Raw genomic sequence first — 25,071 nt, forward strand, 5'->3', positions numbered from 1 at the left:
CAGCCACTGGGCCTCGCTGGTCGCTTGCTCCCCTCCCCCTCGCACTGAAGCGAGGCCGTTCGCAGAGCGTTCCCTGCGCATGCGCAGGGAACGCTCTTTTAGTTTTGGGGGGATTTAAATATCCCCCCGATATTTTTTTACAGGTTTCAGATTTTTGTGCACACCTGGGGACTGCCCCAAGTGTGCACGAAAATCTCCCTCCCCCCCGGGTGCCCCCGATGCGCGGATTTAGATATCCGCACGCAGGGGGCACCTTTTGCTATTAGATATATAGATGTTACTAAACTATGAAGGGGGAGGAAAGATCCTGCTATTGTTATTATTAAGATGCAGCAGAATTATGGGGAGGGCGGCGGACCCCACAACCACGAACTCCCCTTGTCTTATCCCTACAGCCCCGAGAGTAGTAAATAAGAGAAACCAGTGGTCCAAAGGCCCCCATGTTCTTCAATAACAGAGCTCTCAGCTCTGCTCTGCTGGAGCTCCAGGGGATCTTCCCACCTGATGATTACGAGCCCCTTGTCTATGGATATCAGCTTAGCCAGCATCGGCCCATTGGAGATGGTATTGGGTAGCAGGTCAGTGACTCTGAACCTGCGCCGGATCCCCAGTGCCCTGGCCCAGCTGGGTCCCAGGACCCAGCTGCTTAATGGTTCCTCCTCCGTCTTCCAGGACCGTTGGAGCTGGCAGGTGTTATCTCTGCTTCCTCAGACTCGTCGTCTAGCCACGTTCAGCCTGTCATGAGAAACCAGCGGGTTGATGATATTCAACTCCGGCTGACCATTACACAATAGCAGCTGCACAGCACGCTAACTGGTATTGGTGGCTCAAGCGGCTCAGGTGGCAGGTGACAGGCAGCTGCAACAACGATGGCAGTATGCGGCAGGGCAGCAGACACGACAACGGGTGCCCAAACGGCAGGGTGATGATGACAATAGGCACGGGAGCGGCAGTCCCAGTGGTGGAGTAAAGATGGTAATAGTCGCGGGAGCGAATAGCCGGGTGCCACAGTTCACAGTTCGTCTCCATGGCCCGCAGCATGACTCTGCGACCCTCTCGCTTGGCACAGGCCGGCCCGGCGGAAACCAGCAGCAGCCCAAGCCCACATTCAAAGCTCCAACCCGACCGCCGGCAGCCCCACCAGCAACAGCCCTGCCCCGCCAAGGCGTACAGCTACTCGCACCCAGGCATTTCCTCAGCATCTCGCTCCAGCAACCTCACCGCCGCCGCCCACACTCGCCCCAGTCAACAAAGTCAGCAAGTCCAGTCCGCTCTCTCTTCCCCTCCTCTCCCCTCCTGCTATCAGCTTGATTAAAATTTTTTAAAAGTTCTTATTTAAAGCAAGAACTACCATACCTCGGCGGAGCTCAATAACAAGGCTTCACGCCGGGCACCATCTTGACTTAACATTACATAGGGTATATTGCAACAGTCCAATCTGGATGTGCTCCTAGCATCCATATTCATGGCCAGATAGTACTTGTCAAGGAACGGTTGTGATTGGCATGCCAACCATCAGTAGTTATTAGCTACAAGGTATAGAAGGAACACTGTGTCTGGGGCAGTGATGCTCTATATTCTTGGTGCTTGGGGGGCAACAGTGGGAGGGCTTCTGGAGTTCTGGCCCTGGCCCTGCTGGTGGACCTCCTGATGGCACCTAGGTTTTTGCCACTGTGTGACACAGAGCGTTGGACTGGATGGGCCATTGGCCTGAGCCATCATGTCTTCTCTTATGTTCTTATCTGTGAAGATGGATCAAGCTATTAACCTGCTCCTTGACCCCGAATCACTAGTATTATCAATCAGTAACATTTAAATATTGTCTGGATTCAAGTTATTGGCCTTACCCTGCCTAACTGGGCCATAAAGGATATTATGATCAATGGCATCTAATATGGAGTCTCTGTTAGGCTATCTTGATGATTACATATTCTTGTCACTGAACTACTGGCACAGCATTCCTCTTCCAATGGGAGGTTTGAAAGCTAACTTACAGCTGCAAATGTTGTAGCATCTGTGTGTTTAAATGGTGTGGGAGGTAATTTAGATATATGTTTTTAAAATGCTACATAAGTTGTTTTGAGTGGTTAGAGTGGAGGCAGTATAATAATTTTAAAATGTGCAAGTGTAACTTGTGGTAATAATAGTTTGCTGAAAGTACTTTTGTGCATGTTATGTAGTTTTGTGCTGTAAAAATACGTAAAGACATAGTTTCATGCTGAGAGACTTTTTCCAGTCTGAAGTAAAATGAAAATTATATACTAGCTGACAAAAATCAGAGGGGAACTGAGAAGATGAGAAAAGGCGATAGCTGACACAGATGCTATGAATGTTTTAATTGACCATTTTTAGCTGACATCAGTGGAGTGATGTCAAAGGACATTAAAGAACCTCCTGTTCCATAGAAAGGCTGCATTCAGTTTGATGGTGGTCATCTTTGTGGCTTCTGTGCCACATGGGACTGTGCAGGCCAGCTGCGGAGGTGAAGATTCTGAAGTTTAGCTTAGTTTAGTTTACGAGATCTGATGAGATTGGGCTAGCCTGGGTTATCCAGGTCAGGGTTACTTGTCTATTTTATCATGTAAGACCACATTCTTGGTAGTGAACACCACAGTGCACAGAGTGGGAGAATTGCGCGCTCTGCATGGTGACCATCTGTTCACTAAGTTTCATAAAGACAAAGTGGTCCTTTTTCCAAGCATTAAATTCCTACCAAAAGTGGGGTCCCATTTTCACGTTTCACAGACATAGAGGTATTTTCCCCAGAACTGGTTTCACTAGCAGAACAGACTCTACATACACTGGATGTCAGAGCTCTATTCTTTTTTTATTTGCAGCATACAGAAATTTTAGGAAAGACCAGTACTTGTTCGTATGCTTTGCTGGCCCTAGCAGAGGGAAAGTGGTATCATCTCAAAACCTATCTCGATGACTGGTTTTGGCTGTGAAATGGACATACTCAGTGGCTGATTTGCCTTGCTGTCATTGCTCACTCTACCAGAGCTCAGGCCTCTCTGGCCACTTCTCTTGGCAGGGTGTCTCTAAACGACATCTGCATAGCTACTACCTGGTCTCCATCCATGTTCACGAAGCACTGTTCCATGGATGTGGATGCCAGAAATGAGGCAGCTGTGGAGACAGCAGTGCTACAGTAACTTTTTCACTGACCAGCCCACACCCATCTCCTCAGTAAGTGAGCTTGCTACTTTCCCATGTGGGACTGCACAGAAGCCATGAAGATGAAAACACGGTTGGACTTACCTGTAATGGTTGTTCATCAAGTGGTCTTCTGTTCAGGCATACATTGCTCCTTTCTTTCCCCACTGTGGCTCCTTGCTCTGAGGACCTTCTCCATGGTGGCAAAGATAGGAGTGAGGGAGGAGCACTCTCCTCGCCTCTGTCACATGCCCACTTGGGTGGGAATACTCTGGTGTGAGACATAAGGGCCGGGGGTGCACTCTTAGTGCTTCGGAATCTTCCAGAAATCTTTAGAATCTTAATCTCTCTGGCTGGCCTCTGCCTGCACAGTTCAATGTGTTCTTGCGCAGAAGACCACTCTATGAACAACAGTTACAGACAAGTGCAACCCTGTTTCCTGTGGGCAAGAACAAGGTTTCATTATAACCTGAAAGTCCAGCTGATGACTACATAAAAACCTGGTCTATGGGGAAGGGTAGTGTTTTATTAAAAGATCCATTCTGGGACAGCAGCTTTCAAGTCTTGGTAAAATTCAAGAGCTCAAAATTGAAGCAACTGTAAGTTGTGGTTGACATCCCCCAATCACCATAGAATCTAGGCATCATATGTTTGGTGGTTTGAATGTTATTGGATTTTACAGGTAGCACCATGACTTGAATTTACTGGGTGGCTTAGAAGGAGAGGTGCTAGTTCTTACATTTGGGGCAGGCAATTGGACCAAATGGCTGTCTGGTTCCTCCAGCTCTGATTGTAAATGGTTTCCTTTAAAAAGAGATCCAGTTTGCCCCAATTAAGTTTTTAATACCTGTCCGTAAGGAATGTTAACTGGCTTAGTGGTTTGTGTCCACAGTGCTGTAATATAACTCAGAATTTCTCCCAATCTTATCTCTGAGACTGCTGTATGACTTGAAAATGTTGACATTTGAACAAATGAAGCTGCCAATAACTGAGTCAAACCATTGGTGTTCCAGAGTGAATACTGTCTACTTTAAAGGGCAGTTGCTTGCTAGGGTTTCATATAGAGGTCTTCCCCTTATCACCTGTTACCAGGTCCTTTTAGTTGGAGATGCTAGGTATTGAACCTGAGATCTGCATTCCAAGCAGATCTCTGTCACTGAGCCATTGCCTATCCCAGCGGGGAGTTTCATTTCCGTGTCTCATGTTGAAAATTCTTTATCCACAGAATTCACAGGGAGCTTTAAATATTCATTTGGCATAATAATTAGTGTACGTATAATCCACAGTGCTTTGCTGAAATTCATACTCAAGAAACAGAAGCCTTCTGCTGCTGCTTTACAGGAATAATATCTAAAGCCACTTAGAGTATGGCTCTATAGGTTTCCAGGTGCTCCATGGCTCGACAGGGGAGTTGCAACAAAAAAGGATAAAGACGGGCCTTGATTAAGACGGGCTGTAGCCAACTTGAGCCAAAGTACCCTCTGCAAATTTTATATTTTTAAGGCTGACAAGCTATTTGGAGAACCCCGTTGAACAGGACAATTTTGAGGGGTCAGAAATTACTGACGAATTTTTCCCTCCAGATGATCTTTCTAAGAGAGCATTTCCCTTCCCAAGCTTTTACATGTGCAAGGTGAAGGAAGAATGGGCCAAGCCACTATCCAGCAAGCCCATCCCAGGTCTCCTTAAGAGATTATACCCAATAACATCTGCTGCTTCAGATCTTTTTCAGATTCCGGCCGTTGATGCTCCTGTGGCCGCCCTGCAATCTTCTGGTCTACTCTCTGAGGATGGCCATGCAATCTTCGAAATAGCCTAGACAAGAGGTCCGACTTTGCGCTGCGACGGTCTCATGAGGCAACTTCATTGGCACTCAAGGCTTCATCCACCGCTTCCACAGTTTCCAGAGCATCTATCGTTTGGATGTGAAAATTAATCCAGATGCTGCCTGAGAATGATCACAGACTGCAAGAGGGCACCAATAAAGTTCTATAGGCTATATCTTTCACTGCTAATGCCACTTTAGATACCATGGTGCTTTCCTCTAGGGCCATGGCATCATCCGCGGCTGCCAGGCGCCTGGTCTGGCTGAGGTTCTGGCAGGCAGACTACCAATCCAAGGCCATTGTGTCAGCGTACCCTTATCAGGGAGACAAGCTATTTGGAGAACCTCTAGAGAACCTCCTGGTGGAAACCCGTGATAAAAAGAAAGCCCTTCCCAAGCATTTTCGTCTGGGTGACAAGAGGTCCTCCTCCTTCCACTTTGTCTTCCTCCTCTTCCTTTCGGCCATACCAGTCTACAGCTAGACCTCGTCAGGACAGCAGAAGGTCATCATGGGGAAACAGCAGCAAGCAGCCCTTTCGGTGCGGCGGTTTCAACAGCATGTTCCCAAGGTCGTTTGGCAACAGACTAGACAAAGGTGAAAGAGATCCAAAGAATAAAAAAGCATGACTATCCGGCCCCTCCAGTGGTGGGTTGACTACGACTCCCAATCGGACTCCTGGACAAGCGAAATTGTTCAGGAGGGTTACAAGATCGAACTGATATCAAGGCCTCCTCCTCGCTTCTTGATTTCTCCTACCCACAGAAGTACTGTCAAAAGGGACAGGACCAAGGTCTCAGTAAGACACCTGCTGGACATTCAGGCCATAGAAGCCGTCCCCTCAAGTGAGCAAAAGGATGGCATTTATTCCATATTTGTTACGGTTCCAAAGAAAAACGGGGACTGGAGGGGCATTCTAAAGTACTTAAACAGGTTTGTAGAAACAAAGCATTTTCGTATGGAGACCCTACGTTCCATAGCGGAGGTCCTGCAACCACAGGAATGTCTCTGTTCTTTAAACCTGGCGGAGGCGTATCTTCACGTCCCAATTTTTCCTCCTCATCGCAGGTTCCACACCTTCAGTTCAGGGCTCTACCTTTCAGTCTGGCCTCAGCCCCCCGCATATTCACAAAAATACTTGCACATGTGATGGTCTGTCTTCGGGAGCAAGGCATCCACATACATCCGTATCTGGACAACATGCTTGTGCGTTCTCCCTCCAAAGTTCAGTCTCTCCAGGACACGGCCACAACCCTCCACTATCTGCAGAATGTTGGTTTCCTGGTAAACCTGCAGAAGAGCTCACTAACTCCGTCACAATGTCTGGAACACCTGGGCGTGGTGATAGACACCCGGAGTGCCAAACTATTTCTCCCAGCAAAGAAGGCGAGAAAGATACAAGACATGGCCAGACAGATTTTAAAGGCACAGACTTCCTCCATATCCACCTTAACCAAGATGATGGGACTGATGGTGGTGACCTTCGACACTCTCCAATGGGGTTGCTTCCATTCCAGGCAATTGCAGATGTTCCTTCGCCCCTTTCAGCGTTCCATCTCTCTCAGGATGGACCTTTCCCTGAAAGTGCCACTACAAGTGAAGTCAAGCCTCAGATGGTGAACAGTGGTACGCAATCTGACACAGGGCAAGACCTTCTGGATCCAGGATCCCATACAGATATTCATGGATGCCAGTCTGTTGGGCTTGGGGTGCCATGCTTTCTCACTCACCTGTACAAGGGAGGTGGTCCGAGAGGGAGACACGACTACCTATCAAATTGCTGGAGCTGCAAGCTATCAGGTTAGCACTTCTTCATTTCGCTCCACTCATCAAGGGTCTACATGTCCTTATCCAAATGGACAACATAGCTGCCAAGGCTTATCGGAAGAAACAGGGGGGCTCCAAGTCCTTGGCCCTCCACAGGGAAGCGACCCAACTGATGACATGGGCGGAAAACACCCTGGCATCAATCAGAGCAGAACACATACAAGGCACGATCAATCGCCAGGTGGACTGGCTGAGTCGCCAGATGATCAAGGAGGGCGAATGGTCCCTACAGAAGAAATTTTTTCAACTGATCATATCCAAGATGGGGACACCACATGTAGACCCTTTTGCCACCCAGGACAACAACCATCTGAGATGCTTTTTCACCAGGTACTTCCACCCGAGGGCGGAAGGGACGGATGCTCTTCTCTCCCCCTGGCCAGAGGGCTTGTTTTATGCCTTCCCACCAATTCCAATACTACCCAAGCTTCTCCGGAAGATACAGCTTCTGGGGGCGGAGGTCATTTTAGTAGCACCATATTGACATTGCCGCCCGTGGTTTACGACCCTACAGGAACTGTTGGTGTCTACTCCTCTCAGACTTCCGGTCTCGGAGGATATGTTGATCCAGGGTCCAATCCGACATCCCAACCCAGGTTGGTTCTGTCTAACCGTGTGGAAGTTGAAAGGCACCGGTTTATTGAGCTAGGCTACAAGGACTCTGTCATAGACACGATTCTGGCATCTTGAAAGCCATCCACGTCAAGGATTTACGTCACCTGGAAAGCGTTCGTGCGCTGGGCTCGCCACAAGAAAGTGGATCCACTACATCCAGAAGTTGCCACACTGCTTGAATTCCTACAGGATGGCAGAGCCAGTGGTCTCAAGGCGACTACACTTAGGAGGCAGGTGGCAGCACTAGCCTCGGTTCTTCCACGACCACAAGGTGTTTCAGTTTCCCAGCATCCTCATGTCGTTCGATTTCTTTGTGGTGTCTCTCTTAAGGATCCACCACAATCTCACCGGTTTCCAACGGGGAGACTCAACACAGTCCTCACAGCACTCACCAAATGCCCTTTTGAACCATTGAAGGAGGTCCCAATGAAGCTTCTGAGGATGAAAGCTCTATTCTTAGTTGCCATAACCTCAGCCAGGAGGATTTCTGAATTGGGTGCACTTTCTATCCAGAAAGAACTCTGCTCCTTTCTCAGGGACAAGGTGGTCCTAAAGACGGACCCCACCTTCTATCCAAAGGTCAATTCAAAATTTCATAGGTCTCAAGAGATCTGTCTTCCATCTTTCTGCCCAAATCTGACTCATCCTAAAGAACAGAGTTGGCATACACTGGACATCAGGAGGGCACTTAAATGCTACATCCTCCATGCGGCGGCGTTTAGGAAGACAGATGTCTTGTTTGTCAACATTTCCCTTCCTCACACAGGAAGGAAGATGTCCAACTCAGCCATCAGCACCACCATCAGGGCCCGTATTGCTGAAGCCTACAAGAGCGTGAATCAGCGAGTTCTGGAGGGCATCACTGCCCACTCCCTGCGTAGCGCAGCAGCTAACGCAGCCTTTGCCAATAGAGCGTCAGTAGAGGAAGTATGCAGGGCTGCTACGTGGTCCTCCTTGTCCACATTCATAAGGCATTATAAACAATGTATTTGATTCTGCTGACGTGGCCTTTGGGAGACGGGTTCTACAATCTGTTCTGTCTCTCGATGATGACCTTCCCTCCCGAATTTAGGGACACTGCTCTGGGAGGTCCCACAAGATGGCCTCCACCTCAGAGGGAGAACGACCATTGGTTACCATGAAGGGTCCTTCTCCTCTGATGCTTGGAAGGACATCTTGGCCCTCCCAGGTCGTCATGTTCTTCTCTCTCTCTCTCTCTCTGTGTGTGTGTGTCCTCTGTTTCTGGTTACTCAGAGTTTAATCGCATGTTAAAAATTAGAGTTCAGCTATCTGTTGTGTTCCTTACTATTCCTTTTCTGAGCTATAGTACTGCTTTCGGAGTCCCAAAACTGAGTTGGGGGTGACTCCCACAACAGGAAACAGTTTGAAGTTTTTGCCTCCCTGAGAGATGGATGGGGATCACCCACAGGATGTCCTCCAAGCCTCAGAGGAGAAGGACCCTTCACAGTGAGTAACCAATGGTCATTTCAGGTTCTGGCCATCGTAGCCTACCCTTGTCAGAATTATCCCAAGGCCAGCTGCAGCAATCCAAGCAAAGGGCAAAGCTAGAATGAAGGCTCTTTCCTTTATGTGTCACAGCCTGCTGTGTCATTATTTAAGGCTAGCTATCCAATCAGTGATGTAACCCAACTAACAATTGGTGTTACTGACCAGATGATGTGACCAATTAAATGAGATTGCCAGTTAATATCTGGTGTTCTGCAGTTATATCAGATCCAATTAACAAGCTCCCATAAATCCTTGTGCTAATGAGATGGAATGTGTAGGCCCTCTTTGACAGAGTTAATAAAATGGTTGACTCTGGCAATGCTGTGGATATTGTGTATCTAGATTTCAGTAAAGCATTTGACAAAGTTTCTCATGATATCCTTGAGGATAAGCTGGTTAAGTGTGGGCTGAATGGTGCAACCGTTGGATGGATTCATGGTTGGTTGAAAAATCGTACCTAACGAATGCTCGTAAATGGCTCTGCGTCTACATGGAGGGAAATCTCGAGTGGAGTGCCACAGGGCCCAGTCCTAGGCCTGGTGTTGTTCAGTGTTTTTATAAATGACCTGGTGAAAGACATAGAGGGGATGCTTATCAAATTTGCAGATGACACGAAGCTGGGTGGGATTGCTAATTCTGAAGAATTCTGAAGAAGACAGAGTCAGGATTTAAAATGATCTAGATAGGCTGGAACAGTGGACCAAGACAAATAAAATGAATTTCAATAGAGACAAGTGCAAAGTCCTACACTTAAGTACAAAAAATCAAAGGCACAGATATAGAATGGGAGGGACTTGGTTTGACAGCAGCACATGTGAAAGGGATCTAGGTGTTCTGGTTGATCACAAGCTTAACATGAGCCTGCAGTGCGATGTGGCTGTGAAGAAAGCTAATGCAATCTTAGGATGCATTAACAGAAGCATTGTGTCCAGATCAAGGGAGGTGGTAGTTCCGCTCTATTTTGCTATGGTCAGGTCTCACCTGGAGTATTGTGTCCGGTTTTGGGCACCACATTTTAGGAAGGATGTTGACAAGCTCGAGCGTGTCCAGAAGAGGGAAACCAGGATGGTGAGAGAGTTGGAATCCAAGTCTTACGAGGAAAGGCTGAAAGAGTTGGGTATGTTTAGCCTGGGAAAGAGAAGGCTTAGAGGGGACATGATTGCAGTCTTCAAGTGTATGAAGGGCTGTCATGTAGAAGATGGAGCAGATCTATTCTCTCTTGCTCTGGATTGCAAGACTAGATCTAATGGGTGGAAATTACAAGGGAGTTGTTACCGGCTAAATATTAGGAGAAACGTCCTAATTGTAAGAGTGGTTTAGTAGTGGAACAGACTGTCTCGGGAGGTGGTGGATGCTCCTTCACTGGACGTTTTCAAGCAGAGGCTGGATGACCATCTTTCGGGTATGTTGTAGAGCTATCTTTTGGCTATGCTCCTGCAGAGTGCGGGTGGTTGGACTAGATGACCTGGAAGGTACCTTCCAACTCTAACATTCTATGATTCTATGAGTCTTACTGCTGCCCTGAAACATTTAGGGGTGATGAGACATCCTACACTTGTGAATGCCTCCCATCTTCCCTTATCGCTCCTTCTGAGTCACTGTTTTAGTTTGAACAAGAGACTATGAAGAGGCCTAGTCTCTTGTCCATGTTATGCCATCAGTCAGTCCAATAGAACAGACTCAAAAGAAGAGCACTGCTGGATCAGGCCAATGATCCATGTAGTTTAGCCTTCTCTTTCCCACCGTGGCCAATATCATGCCTTTGGAAGGGCATAGGGTTCATAGCCTCCCCTTTTGCCCCCCTGCAGCTAGGATTCAGCTATGTACTGCCCTGAAAATGGAGGTGCCATTTGGACATCAAGGCTAATATCCTGTGGAACTACCCTCCATGATTGTCTAATCCCCTTTTACAACTGTCTGGAAACAGCTTGGTCATATCAGCAGTCATCTAAGGGTCAATGTATATCCAAATGGAAGACATGAGGGACTTCTGTGATGGCAAGTCTGCATTGTTAGTAATAGAAGCTAGGAGCTGTTGGTGTTAAATTTGTCTCAGTTTAAACATATTACATTTCTGATGGAAGTACATTTTGGTAAATTTGATATCTTGACTAAAATGTTTGATAGCCATATATGCTTACTGGGAGAGCAGTTGATACAGTAAAGGTAGAGGCTGGAATTTGGGGTCACCCATTTAAAGCAAAGTAAGCACGATAAAAGAGGAAAGTACCCAAAGGAACAAGCAACTGGTATGAATTTTGGGTGTCTGATTACCTGAACATGTGTAAATATGATTCTTGTGCCTAATATTTAAGAATGTGTGGGGCCGGGCAGGGGATCTAGCCATTAAGCTATTTCAGAGGCAAACAAAGGCAACAAAAGGAAGTAAACTTAGAACTGTCAAAACTTACAGTGATCATAGAAAAGTCGCTGTAGCAATCTGAATGTGAAATTGATCTGAAGAGCTGCTTTGTGCCTCTGAAAATTTACCATTGATCTTCATGTAATGAATTGCTGGGACTCCAGGGCCCCCGGATAGGTGAGTGGGGCTGTGATGTATCCACAGCTGCTTCCGAACAAATGTTTTTTCAATTCCACCTATAAATCTTGAACAGACAGAATCCATTTTGTATATTGCTTTAAAAAAGAGGAAAGAAAATATTGTTTTCTTTATATAAAAAAAGAAAGAAACGTTATCAAATAACTACAAGAAATAGAATGGGGAAATTGATTTCTATTATAAATGTGTGCTGTGGTTATGAGAATACTAAACAATGCGAGAGTTTCAGAGGGTGTCTGTAAAAGAGAATTAAGATGGTTGTGGTTGTCAATTTCATACTGTTATTATAAGCTTTGATGGGAAGGTGAAAGTGAAGAGGTTTAACATGTAGCATGTTTTATTCCTCAGGTGCTGGAACAAGATGTGGTTCTGCAGTCTATTGACAGAGCTATTGAGGCTATTCATAATGCAGCAATGAAGAATGGAGGAAAATACAACCTGGAGCAGAGGGATGTCCTCCAGTAAGTTGAGCTAGCAGCAAGAAAGAATACTCAAGTCAGTATGAAAACAATAGCCTTAATGAAGACACATTATCTGAATAAAAATGAGTTTTAAGACATGCAGTTGCTGGTCAGGGTCTAAGCAGGCATTGCAACAGATCTGGAATTCTGTCTATTCTCTCTCTCTTCCTTATAATGTTTATATAGTATGGTATATGATATTGTGGTTCAATGCATTTTCTTTCCCTTGCTTCACACAATGGACTTGAAGTGATGTAGAGATCTGCAGTACAGTAAAGTTGAATCTTGCATTGCTTGTAGTCAACATAGGACTCAAGAGGTTAAACATATAATCAGCTCCAGGTCCCTTATAAAGTTTCCTTCAGCTTTTAAAGATCCAGTGTGCCTGTAAGATTGAAGGTCTTAACCGGGGAGTTATACAAATCTTGAGAGCTCCTTAAGGTAGCACCTTTTTATTATTTATTTATTCACTCAGATTTGTACCCCGCCCTCCCCACCGGTGCCGAGGCAGGGTCAGGGCGGCCAACAGCATAAAAACACAACACAATAAATACATAAATATCTAAAACAATTTACCTGTAGATCTTGCATCAAAAGTTTCATAAACCAACTTTGGAAATCGTGGGGATATGTGGGGAGAGGGTACTATGACCTCACCACTGCCTGCAGAAACACTCAGCATCCATATATTTTAAATGATACGGAATATACATGTTGGGTCTGAGGCTCCCACCCTGTGTAACAGTGATGTGTGAGTTATGGATTTTCCATTCCCACTCATGAGGTGTCCGGATCAGATCAGGACCACTTCATATGTGGAGACTTCAGCCTCACCCTGCATTTTTCCTGACCTGAAAGGGTCTTGCAGGCAGATTGTGACTCTCACTGAAGAGATCTGCCCAGCCAAATTTCAGATAGATAGAAGAGTCCCAGTTTTAAAGGTAAAGTGTGGGAAATGGAATAGGAGCTTTTCACTTGTAGTTGTGCTAAAATTGCAAGCCGTTAAATTCTACTTGCCTTTATTCAATAAAGGTAGATTCATCCCCTCATTAATAGATCCTCATTAGCTGTGCAGAAGTTGATTGGTGCGTGATTGCAGCTTTGAGCCCTTAAGCCCTGTTGCTCAGTATGACTTTTATTGCTAGGAAGTTGATCCATCATCGGAAGGAAACTGTTTCCCGCAAAAGTCATTCGCCATCCACTCAAGGAATTACTCCATCCTCCAGTGATCATCATCTAGATCTAGCTAGGCAACCCAACGGTTTCTGTCGGACGGGATATGAGCGACACCACAGTTTGCCAAACACAGAGACCCAGGAGGAAGAAGGTAGCCTTTACCAGGTAGTATCTTGATTATATTTAAGCCTTTATCATTCAAGGTCTCTTCTCTTCTGCATGTGCTGGTCATTCTGAAGTCTTTTCTTAAGGAGAGAGATCCACATATTGTAGATGTTGATCTTACAGAATTAAATACATAGATCTATTTTTTAATTGTTCAGAAACTTTGTATGCTCCCAGACACAATGGATTCTGTATGAGGCATATAAGGTAAGAGAGAAATGTTAACTGCTGGCTCCCTGCTGGAGTATTCTGCTCTAAGAACAAAGGAGATGTGAGTAATTCAAACTGAATGTCAGAGGTACACCTCCACTTTCAATGTAGAAAATAAAATCGTACACAGATTAATCATTTCTCTGACCCATTATGGCAATTCCTATGTTAACAGTTGTATTACAATAGCCAGCTATCAGTATATAGCAGGTAGCCTTAAGGGAGACCTAGCTGTAGTGCTTCATTTACAAAACTCCTCCCAGAAGGAAGCCTGGTGCAATGTACTTATGAGAGGTAATGCTAGAATTCCATAACAGCACTTTTAAAGAGATGTGGTTCCTCGGTTCAGTTATAAGGGAAAGTGAATTTGTGAAAGTTCTGCTTGTTTTGTTGCCTCTTCTCCTGTCCTAGCTAAATATGCAAAAACAATAATTGTGATTTATGACCACTACGTTTTATAGTTAATAAAAATACATATTGTCCTTACATATTACACACATGACAGAAAAGTATCATAACTAATGACATGATCCTGTATCACAAATTTAGAGAAATCCCATCCTTGTGATATTGTAGAAAAACATCTGTAATAAGTAAATGACAAGTATCTAGGTATAAGCCCATTTTGTAGTTGATCATCCTCAGAAGTTATTCTTAGTAGATCTTCCTCAGAAGTTATCTTCCTAGAATTAACCATAATCATTATAACAAAAGGGACACAATGTAACTGAATGCAATCTTAGTATTATAAAGGAGCATATGCTGTGATAACTCAACGTTTACATAGGAAGCAAGCCAGCCCGTTAGCCTTTCCTTAATCACGTACGAAGCCTTCTGTTTTAATACTAGCTGACAAAACACTCTCTAAACATACTGGCAACATATTCTTCTTAAGGAAAACTATCTCCCATAATTCCATGCAGCTGCGTATGAAATGACCACATCCTTAAAGGTACGGATCACAATTATAACTATGAAAAGGTTATTATCAAGAGGTAAGTCTACTAAGAATAACTTCTGAGGAAGATCAGCTGTGAAACAGACTTACAGCTAGATGTCTGTAATTTACTACAACTTATTACCGAAGCTGTTCTACAGTATCACAAAGATGGGACTTTTTAAAATTTGTGATACAGGATCACATTGTTAGTTGTGATTTTTTCTGTTATGTGTGTAATATGTAAGGAGTCGGACTATATGTATTTTTATTAACTATAAAGCATAGTAGCCAGCCATAGATCAGTGATTGTTTTTGGGTTTTTATACTTTTATACGGTTTGTTTTTCTTAGCTAAATATGCAGCAGAATATCTTCTTACTAGAACTAGAACTCCAGTTTAAGACCGAAATTTGCCCTGTGTGTTGTTCTTGCTAATGATAAATTGAGGAAGGAAGTTCAGGAAATACGATCTCTAAACAGAATTTTGTCTGCACTAAACTTATTCCAAGGCTTTTGTGGTGCCTAAGCAGTTCTTTGCAGTGATAGATGAAGTTCTGAAGAAGAAAGTGAGTCAATAGAATTATTAGCTCTGCAAGATATGGATACAAAGGAAGTGCCTTCTTCCAGAAAGGACAGGGGTACTGTCTTAATTTCAGAAGCAGGCATGTTAATTGTGTTGCTTATTTTTAGAATACAGAAGGAACTAGAAACGTCTGTTAAAGGAATGGAGCTTATCACCTGCCATAACTTGTTTCTTGATTTACTCACATGTGCTCTCCAGGCAAATGAACTCATTAAACCTCCTCGGTGAACAATTAGTAATGCCCACAAATGGAAATCTTCCTGTCTGTGTTTGCCATCATGATCCTCTAGTGCCCCAACCAACTGCCAGCCCTGGGTCTGTGTTAGTCCCTTTTAGGGCTAAGCCTGCCCTGCAGAACAGTGGAAGAATGGGGGTGGGCCTCAGCTGTGCCTGGGGGGGGGGCTCCTTTTTCTTTCACCAAGCCTTGTGGGATTTCAAGGACCCCACCAGAAGCAGCTGTGGCCCACCCCAAAGATTGGGGTGGTGCAAGGGCAGGCTGCTGCACAACGGGTATGACTGATGGTGTTGTCTTTATATTATGAAACCCACTGCAATAGAGTGGCGTTGAGAGAAATGTCTTTTGATGCTGTTTGTCTTATAGGCTCCTTTTTATCTCATTGGCTCTTTGGGGTTTGGCAAACTTTAGCATGAAGCTGACCTGATTCTTTGCCATTTCCCAGGCTGTGGTGGGTGTCCAAAGAATAGCTACAGGGAAAAAATGCTTACAAGTTTCAGTAGCAAAAAAAACTCAAGCCAACTTTGAAAGTGAGAATGGAACAGCACGAGGGGGAAGCATGATGTTCTCAACCCTATGTTTGCCTCATTTTAGTGGGGGGGGGGCAGGATGCTCTTGCAGGAGGGGGTGATTGGAGGGAAGGGTTAAACCTCCCCTCTCTCGTGGCTCTGTATTTGTGTTAACTGGCAAGCATGTGTTTGGGAAACATGTTTACTGCTATAATGTATAATTATACCCTGAGATGGACTCCCAACCTTTGTCACAATACTGAGGAAATACTTCATCATCTTGAGAGCTTGAAAAGTAATGCTGTTAAAAATAACCCTTTGTTTATGCAAAACTAAAAGTCTTTGTCTTATCTGTAAGACTTTGTACCCCATTTAAAAATGGATTGCCTGAGCAGCGCTCTTTGACGACTACACAGATTTTAATCGATAACAAAAGGACAAATAAGAGTCAAATTGAGACACTCTGTGGGAATTGGTGCAACATTGAGAAGCCCTGTCTTGAGTTGATTTTGGATGAAATTATACAGTAGTAGTCTAGGGGAACTGCTAAATAATGATCAAGAGCAGCAGATCAGCTAGTTTTCCGAACCCACAAAGTTAGTTCATTGACAGATTAGGCGGGCTTTAGTCAGCTGCATGTGTGGAGGGTTACAGGCGGAATGGAAGGGGCACTTTGCCAGGGTAGTTTTGAAAGGCATCCTTTGTGCCCTTCTTCCCAGCTGTGAGATTTATTTGGACCGAAGAATGATTATTTCTAAGTGAACAAGTGAGTACATTGTTGATTTATGTCCTATTGAATCCTATGGAGATAGATCAAGATGGGTAGCCGTGTTAGTCTGTCTGTAGCAGTAGATAAGAGTAAGAGTCCAGTGGCACCTTTAAAAACTAACAAAATTTGTGGTAGGATATGAGCTTTCCTGAGTCGCTGCTCGCATCTTAAGATCAAACATTTTGTTAGCCTTTAAAGTGCTACTGAACTCTTACTCTTTTCTCCTGCTCTTGAATCCTGGTAAGCATCTGACCACTTTTGGAATAGTCTCAGAGTAAAGGCTGGATCACAGGACACAGCCCTAGTTTCATTAAACATTTCTTTAGAAATGTGTGTGCCAGCTGTAATTATCTGACAATTCTGTGCTATGCATAAAAGGATGAGAGTGGAAGGCAAAGAAGAAGGTGCAGGGAATAGAGGATACAACCTATCTGTCATCAAGGCACCACTGTGCAGTGTGCAGGACACAGTATTAGAATCTTTTTTAAAAGAGTTTTATTAATTTTCCAAAAAGACAGAAAGAAAAGAAAAACAAAACAAAAACTACACAAAGGAAAGACTTAACATGTAACAAACATGGAGCATGTATTCATTCTATCAGTTTACATTTTACATATGAGAATCACACATTTCTGCACCTGTACCAGTTTTCGAATCTAGAAAGGGTAAATTAGCAGTAAGTTGTAGTTCTCTGCAGATACTTCTCAACCCATTAGAATCTTAAGAATTCCAGTTTACATTGGAAAAAAAAGTGATATAATTTCTGGGGAAAGATTCGGATTGTGATAGCCAAATGCTAAATTTTTAGGAATTTCTAATTCCTTGTAACCATAAATTTGATTTGTTTTAAATATTTAAGTATTAAATTTTCTGCGTAAAACTTTTTCTTGAGTAAACAGAAATTCATCATGTTTCACAAACTACATTTCTTTTGGTTGGTTTGTCACCAGTACTAGTAAAGGATGCAAATTTGATGGTGATAATCTTAAACTTTCAGGCCTCGTCTTTGCCAAAAGGAGAGAAAGTTCCTTTTACAGGATCTGCAGTGATATTACTTCTAGGTGTAGTGGTTAAAAGCGATGGGCTCTAATCTGGAGAACTGGGTTTGTTTCTGCACTCCTCCACATGAAGCTACTTAGGTGACCTTGGGTCAGTCACAGCTCTTTCAGAGCTCTCTCAGCCCAAAAATAAGCGTAGCTCGCCACAAAAAGAGCTAGGTTGCCAGACAATCTTAGGATCTCCTGGCTATACTACACACAATGCCATACGATAATAATTATTATTCTAGGAATATTTATATAAAATATCTGGTAATCTATAGCCATAACACAGCTAAGGCAATGAAAATGATGTTTATAATATTATTTTATAGCATATTGCAACTTTACTACTATAATATGCAAAATGGCTTCCTGAGTGTGGGGAGAGGAGAAAGGATTTTGCAATGCATTCATTGGTGCTTAACAACTAGGCTTAACTTGGATATATCTAAAGATTTGAACATTCTCCTTAAATTAATATCACTGCAGATCCTGTAAAAGGAACTTTCTCTCCTATTGGCAAAGACGAGGCCTGCAAATTTAAGATTATCACCATCAAATTTGCATCCTTTACTAGTATAGATTCTACTGCCTGAGGCCATTTACATGTCTAATGCAACTGAGAGTTTGCATTGCCACAATCTATAAATGGGATACAATATCTACAAGTGACTGCAGCAGTGACTCTTAATGGGGGGGCATTCTACAAATCATGGGATATTGGGGGCAAAAAGGCATTTGGGATTTTAGAATGCCCTTTCTCCCCACTCGTAATAGGTCCTGACAGCCAGTTGAAAAGAATTGTTTTATACTGCTTGCACTGCTGTGAGGAAGCAAACACAAAATCCTGATTTCCCCCCCTCAAGTCCTTAGAGCAGTGCATAGCAACTAGGAATCAAACATGCATTATGGTGTCTAATGGCCAGAAGGCACAAGATCTCATTGGATATAAGTAAAAGATCTATTTGTCATAGGCACTTACCCTAAATAGTGTCCTTGCTGGAATACTATTTTTGACATATATTTTTTTTACTAGCAGTGGGGGATAGGATTGGTCAGTGATTCTGGATTACACATTAAGCACTACTGGATTTGAATGTTCAGTTGACTTAATGGCCTCCTGCTTTATACCTAAGCCTGCAAAGCCTGCAGGCAGTTAATGATCAGTTTTTCTTTTTAAAAATAAAAACAAAACCCTAATAGCAGTCATGGTGGGGACCAGTTGTAGCATGTGGGTGGGAAGAGTTTTACTTTCCCCCATGCTGTTTTCCCAAAGCAGACACACACACACACACACCCAGTTGTTATTTGCCCTGCAATGGAAGAAATTGCAGGATTTTATATAATGTTTCCCTGTTCACTCCCTCCCCCAGCACAGATCAGTTCTCTTTCCCAGCCAATTGACTGACGGTAACTTTACAAAAGAAAAAAGCAAACATTGGGGGAGTTCCTGATGATGGATCTCCTGTGCCTCCTGTAGTTTGGGCTTTATATTCACAAATGAATTGCTCCAGAGTAAAAAGTGGTTTCGGTATTCTTGCCATGGTTTGTCCCTGTTCTGAATTAAGAGACAAACAGGTGACCTATGAGGAACTCAAAAGGGAGGGTGGAATCCCATCTACCTCTCCCAGTGAATCCCTACTTCCGGTTTTCTTCCTCACTGTTATCACTTGTTCGTTTCCACCACCTGCCTCCTAATCTTCTTTTCCACCATTAACACTTTCTTTTACCTTCCCCCAGTGTCCTGCCTCTTCTTCCTACTGCCTGTTTCCCTTCTGCTGGCATGTCTTTCCTACCCTCCTGCCACTGTCTGTCTCCCCCACTCCTTCTGCCACTGCTTTCTCCCCATCCTCTCAGCTGTTCCTTTAAAAAAACACAGTTGCATTGGAGTTGCTAGGCAACCTTACAACGTGAACATTGGTCTTGCAAGATCTTGGGGTATTTTTGAAGTTGCAGGGTGTATGCCGATGCACACATAGATTCTCCATTTCGAGTAATTAACCCTTGAGGGTTTTTAAAAAAAACACAAAAAAACCTTTGGGGATTCTAAGTAATCTTCCCCTTTTGGCTTGTGTGAACATGGTATTGCTAGAGAGTATTGCAGGATCCCTGCTCCTAAACTATGGATTTTTGTTTGGGAAGCTAATGTCAGAGTTGTAAGAGACTGTCTGGACTAGCCCTTGCCCATCCCCTTCACATATCACACTATGCAATCATTATTTCAAATCTGTTTGTTCACGGGGAATGTCCTTGAAGTTGGATGCATACTAGCGGTGGGGATCTCAGGACTGTGGAAGCTTTTCCTGGCAAGCGTCTCTGCAGGGAATGAACAGCATTGTAAATGGCCTTGTCTAACCTAAGGTTTTTCCTGTCTAAGTAAAAATTGGTCTGAATGCATTAATGTGAAGAAAACCTCCATGCCCCTAATCTTTGTCTTTATCCCTTTGCGATGATAATTTGTTGCATGGATCACTCTAAATGCATTTAGTATGCACATGGTTTGCTGCCTCTGTGGAGGGGCTAAAAGCAGCATAAACCGTACATGTTTGACAGGCCTGTGCAGATGCAAGCACAGTGCACTGCTGAAGGTAGCAATTAAACATGCTGCTTTTTCCTGTCATCAGGAGGGAGGGACACGTTCAGAGTTTCTGCCTTGCTTTTGCAAGAAGCTGATTATTATTAACGTTGCTGGCCTCTGGAGGATTCTTTAAAGAATAAGAGCAATATTGGAACAAATTTGTGCCTACATAGAAAATAACTTTTTTCCCCTGACCAATGTCTTTCTCGTTTGCTGCCTTTGATAGTTCTAAACTGTTTTCCTCTAGATTCCACCGCAGCCGCGCCGTTCTGCTCCTGTCACTCCCCCACCACCAGAGAAACGCAAGAATATCCAGGCAGCTGCCTCCATTAAAAGTAAGGAAAAGGGTTTTGCAGGTGTGTGGCATAAAAATCAGATGGTATATACTAGAGGTAATGTACTGGTTCAACACCTCTAGTTAGACAGTGTCATAGATGCAACGAACATGAAATTGAGCAAACTTCAGAGGACGGCGGAAGACAGGAAGGCCTAGCGTGATCTGGTCCATGGGGTCACGAAGAGTCGGACTCAACTGTGCGACTGAACAAGAACAAAAGTTCATTACCTTCTAGTGAAGGGCGGGGTATAAAAACACCTCTAGTTCATTACCTTCTAGTGAAGGGCGGGGTATAAAAACACCTCTAGTTCATTACTTTCTAGTGAAGGGCGGGGTATAAATCCAATCTCTTCTTCTTCTTCTAGTGTGAGAAAGGGGCTATTGGCTGCTAAATATTTGCATTTGTAATTTTTTCCTTCAGCCTTCAAAGTGTGGGTATAGCGGTGTAACCTTAGAACACAATATTTCTCATTCTTCAGTCTGCAAACATGAGTGCCGTTAGCAGTAAACTCAGGGGTGAAATCAGGGCCACTCTTAGATAGTAGATTTGTGTGTGTGTGTAAAGTTTTTGTAATTTTTGCCTTCAGCCTTCAAAGTGTGGGTATAGCGGTGTAACCTTAGAACACAATATTTCTCATTCTTCAGTCTGCAAACATGAGTGCCGTTAGCAGTAAACTCAGGGGTGAAATCAGGGCCACTCTTAGATAGTAGATTTGTGTGTGTGTCTAAAGTTGTTCACATGGGAAGGTTTGCATGTCTGTCACAGAGGAAGCCTGAGTATTTTAGAAAACTCAAACAATTTGTGCCAGTTGATACAGTATGTAGATTACAACTGGATTCTCTGCATCGCTGTAATCAGTCTTGCAGATAGACGTGCATAAGATGGACATGTTAGATTTTTGTTCAGGACAGTAACCTGGAGTCATCACTCCTGTTAATGGAGAAATAATTATGTCATGGGAATGACCCCAGAGTTTTCCCTTGCGCATTGGCTACTTTTCCTTAATTCTTTCTGGAGTTAGGACACCCAGGTGTAATGAGAATGCTTAGCTGTCTCCTCACCAGGATGTGATAACTCTGTATATCACCAGGGGGAGCCCACTAATAATGCAATGATGGAGGTCTCAGTTAAGACTGAGCTGTCTGAGCACCAGTCCATCCTGCTCTTTGTGCAGATGTATGGAGTTGGTATATTCTCAGGAATGGTGCCCTTTCAGCTTCTACTAAGAGGGCAGGTCAGCTACACAGACATTGGCAGCTGGTTATGTGTTGACAAAAACTGGAAAAGAATTAATGAAGTAAATGAAAACAAATAAATATACTAGTTGTGCTGATACAAAGCCAGTAACAAGTAGCTGGTTGGGGCTCCTACAGTAAAGGTTTACATGGTGCCACTTGCATTCCCAAAACCTGATAGCGACGGAGCAGCGTCTGCATAGCAGAATGGGCAGCTCTTCACATGCATAAAAGTGAGTTCATTTATGAGTCCTGGAAGAGGAGGTTGCTAGTTTACAGAATAGAGTGGTTAAAGCATGAGCTATCCACTGCACTTCATAGGACCTGGGAACTCTGACCTTTAATTGTGGCTCTTTTTGGATAATACTTGTCAGAGCTGCTTTCTTTACAAAGGCCCATTTGAGATCGCTGATATCCTTGATTGTAAATTGAAACGTGGTAAACTGTGGTACCTTATTGAATGGGTTGATTTCGGTCCCCAGCACCGCGAATGGGTGGAAGAAGGGGATATTCGGGCCCCTTACCTGATCCGTAGGTTTCACAGAAGGTTCCCGGACAAACCGGGAGGTCTCCCGCCCAGCCCGGGAGATCTCCCGCCCGACCCGGGAGGTGTGTTGTAAGTGTATTTTAAGGGGGGCAGTATGTCAGCAAGCTGCCATTCTGTTTTCTGTGACCTCTGTGTACATATCCTTTCCCTGTTACACCCGGCTTGGCTTCTATCATCCTGCTCCTGCTTTGGAATGCAAAAGATAACTGCTGGAGGTTGTGTGGGGGAGAAGATGCTGTAATGCTTGCCTATTGATTTTCCCAGGACTACTGCACCTGTGTTTTGTCTGATGTTCTGCCTGGTTCCCATGTACTGGGCGCGCAACCGTTTCCTTAGCCCGCCAGCGGGAAAGATATTCATTGGATCTGTATCTGTTTGAAGTTCCTTTATTATGCTTGACCTAACTGTGTATCCCCAGTTCTAACAAAGAACGTGTTTGAGTATGTCTTCAACGCTTTGAAATAAATTTTGCTTTTCTTTAAAACGTGGATTTATTCTCGATGCTTGGGGATCCAACATATTGTTAGAACTGTCTGTCACAGAGGAAGCCTGAGTATTTTAGAAAACTCAAACAATTTGTGCCAGTTGATACAGTATGTAGATTACAACTGGATTCTCTGCATCGCTGTAATCAGTCTTGCAGATGGACGTGCATAAGATGGACATGTTAGATTTTTGTTCAGGACAGTAACCTGGAGTCATCACTCCTGTTAATGGAGAAATAATTATGTCATGGGAATGACCCCAGAGTTTTCCCTTGCGCATTGGCTACTTTTCCTTAATTCTTTCTGGAGTTAGGACACCCAGGTGTAATGAGAATGCTTAGCTGTCTCCTCACCAGGATGTGATAACTCTGTATATCACCAGGGGGAGCCCACTAATAATGCAATGATGGAGGTCTCAGTTAAGACTGAGCTGTCTGAGCACCAGTCCATCCTGCTCTTTGTGCAGATGTATGGAGTTGGTATATTCTCAGGAATGGTGCCCTTTCAGCTTCTACTAAGAGGGCAGGTCAGCTACACAGACGTTGGCAGCTGGTTATGTGTTGACAAAAACTGGAAAAGAATTAATGAAGTAAATGAAAACAAATAAATATACTAGTTGTGCTGATACAAAGCCAGTAACAAGTAGCTGGTTGGGGCTCCTACAGTAAAGGTTTACATGGTGCCACTTGCATTCCCAAAACCTGATAGCGACGGAGCAGCGTCTGCATAGCAGAATGGGCAGCTCTTCACATGCATAAAAGTGAGTTCATTTATGAGTCCTGGAAGAGGAGGTTGCTAGTTTACAGAATAGAGTGGTTAAAGCATGAGCTATCCACTGCACTTCATAGGACCTGGGAACTCTGACCTTTAATTGTGGCTCTTTTTGGATAATACTTGTCAGAGCTGCTTTCTTTACAAAGGCCCAGTGCAAATATAATGCCTGGCTGTGAGTTATTGCCATAACTTCGATTGCTATCCCAAATGAACCATAGGTTAGGTTCTTGCCCTTCAAAGTTAGCTCTTGCCCTTCAAAGGAAGGTGCAGGAAGACATCAGAAAGACCTGCCTGTCACCTTGCAAGCAGAAAGACTGGAGAGGTGAGGAATTTCCATTGCCTGTGCAATCCTTATCCATGTTTCTACATTTTCATAGTAATTCTTCACTGTATTAAAGGCAGGTGTGATGGACTGCACTTTTAAAAGCTTAGAAGTGCTGTACAAACAGGTAAAGGACTGTGGAGGGTTAATTCCTCACAGAAACAGAGAGCCTTGAGTGGCAGGCTACTCCAAGGAATCTGATTTGTTAGCATCAGTTGAGCAGAGAAAGACTTCTGAACTGGATGCTGAGAAGAATTCATTTGGAATTCAGCTCTAACTGAGAGCAGTTTAAGACAGATGGGAGAACTGGGGGAACATTGGCAAGGAAGAGTGGATAGTTAGGTGAAGACTCCCATTCAGGCCAAGAAAAGGGAATAGATCTTCTAGTGAGAGAAGAAATTTCCCTACTCAGTTAAAACAGGGAGATAGCTCTGAAGAGTAGAGAGATCCCTGGTCTGGTGTAGTTAGAAACTGCCTTTGTGGATCTTAAGAGTCAGATCAAGAAGAGTACTGGTGTGTTAGAGAAGGGCTTTGGGTACTGGATAAGTGTACTGGAGTGTTTGGGAAGCACTGGAACAAAAGCCTCTCCTCTTAAAGATCCTAAGTCACTTATGAAACTCTCAGTAGTCTGAAACATATGAACTAAAGTCCGTGCATATACTGTTTTACTTCAAAATTCTATATTGAGTTATCTCAGAAATTTTACCCCTGATTTCACCTGACCTTTCCCCTCTAGGTTGAATGAAATATTTTGTGAATTTGGAATTTCAAAACTACTTGAGTGCCATTCAAGTTTAAGTTAAAGGGGTCTCCTGATCCTTCCCCTCAGATTCCTGGGCTGAGCCAACAGTCAAAATATCATACTATGACAGGAAGAAGAAAACACATAACTATGGCAGCTCAGTCAGAAAAGGACAAAAAAACAGAGGGGAAATCTTGCCTCTGAGAAAGGGAAGTGGACAGGGGCATCATAGCAGCCTTTCAGTCATGTCTACAACACAGTTGCTAGCTCACCTGCTTGCATATGCATAGATTAAATGAAACGGCAATGTTTCAAAAAAATCCTTACAAGTAAATGTATGTAAAACAGCTGTTTTACTAGTAGAGGATAAAGCATTAATTGTATGCTGCTTACATGTAATTTCCAGTGAACTGGTGGGACTGACTTCCAAGTCAGCATGCATAGGATTGGTCTGTAATTTTAATCTTATTTCA

At 43.8% G+C, this 25,071-nt stretch overlaps 1 protein-coding gene across 1 annotated transcript in view; it reads left to right on the plus strand.

The window, feature by feature from the left end:
• NCKIPSD (NCK interacting protein with SH3 domain) overlaps window positions 1–25,071 on the plus strand; it is a 133,931-nt gene that overhangs the window by 54,614 nt on the left and 54,246 nt on the right. The window contains exons 2-4 of the mRNA XM_015427977.1: window positions 11,839–11,951; window positions 13,097–13,292; window positions 20,403–20,490. Of these exons, the coding sequence (XP_015283463.1) occupies window positions 11,839–11,951; window positions 13,097–13,292; window positions 20,403–20,490 (397 nt within the window). The remainder of the gene's footprint in view (window positions 1–11,838; window positions 11,952–13,096; window positions 13,293–20,402; window positions 20,491–25,071) is intronic.

This window comes from Gekko japonicus, unplaced genomic scaffold (assembly GCF_001447785.1).
Source record: "Gekko japonicus isolate JY-2015 unplaced genomic scaffold, Gekko_japonicus_V1.1 scaffold980, whole genome shotgun sequence".
Classification (NCBI taxonomy): Eukaryota; Metazoa; Chordata; class Lepidosauria; order Squamata; family Gekkonidae; genus Gekko; species Gekko japonicus.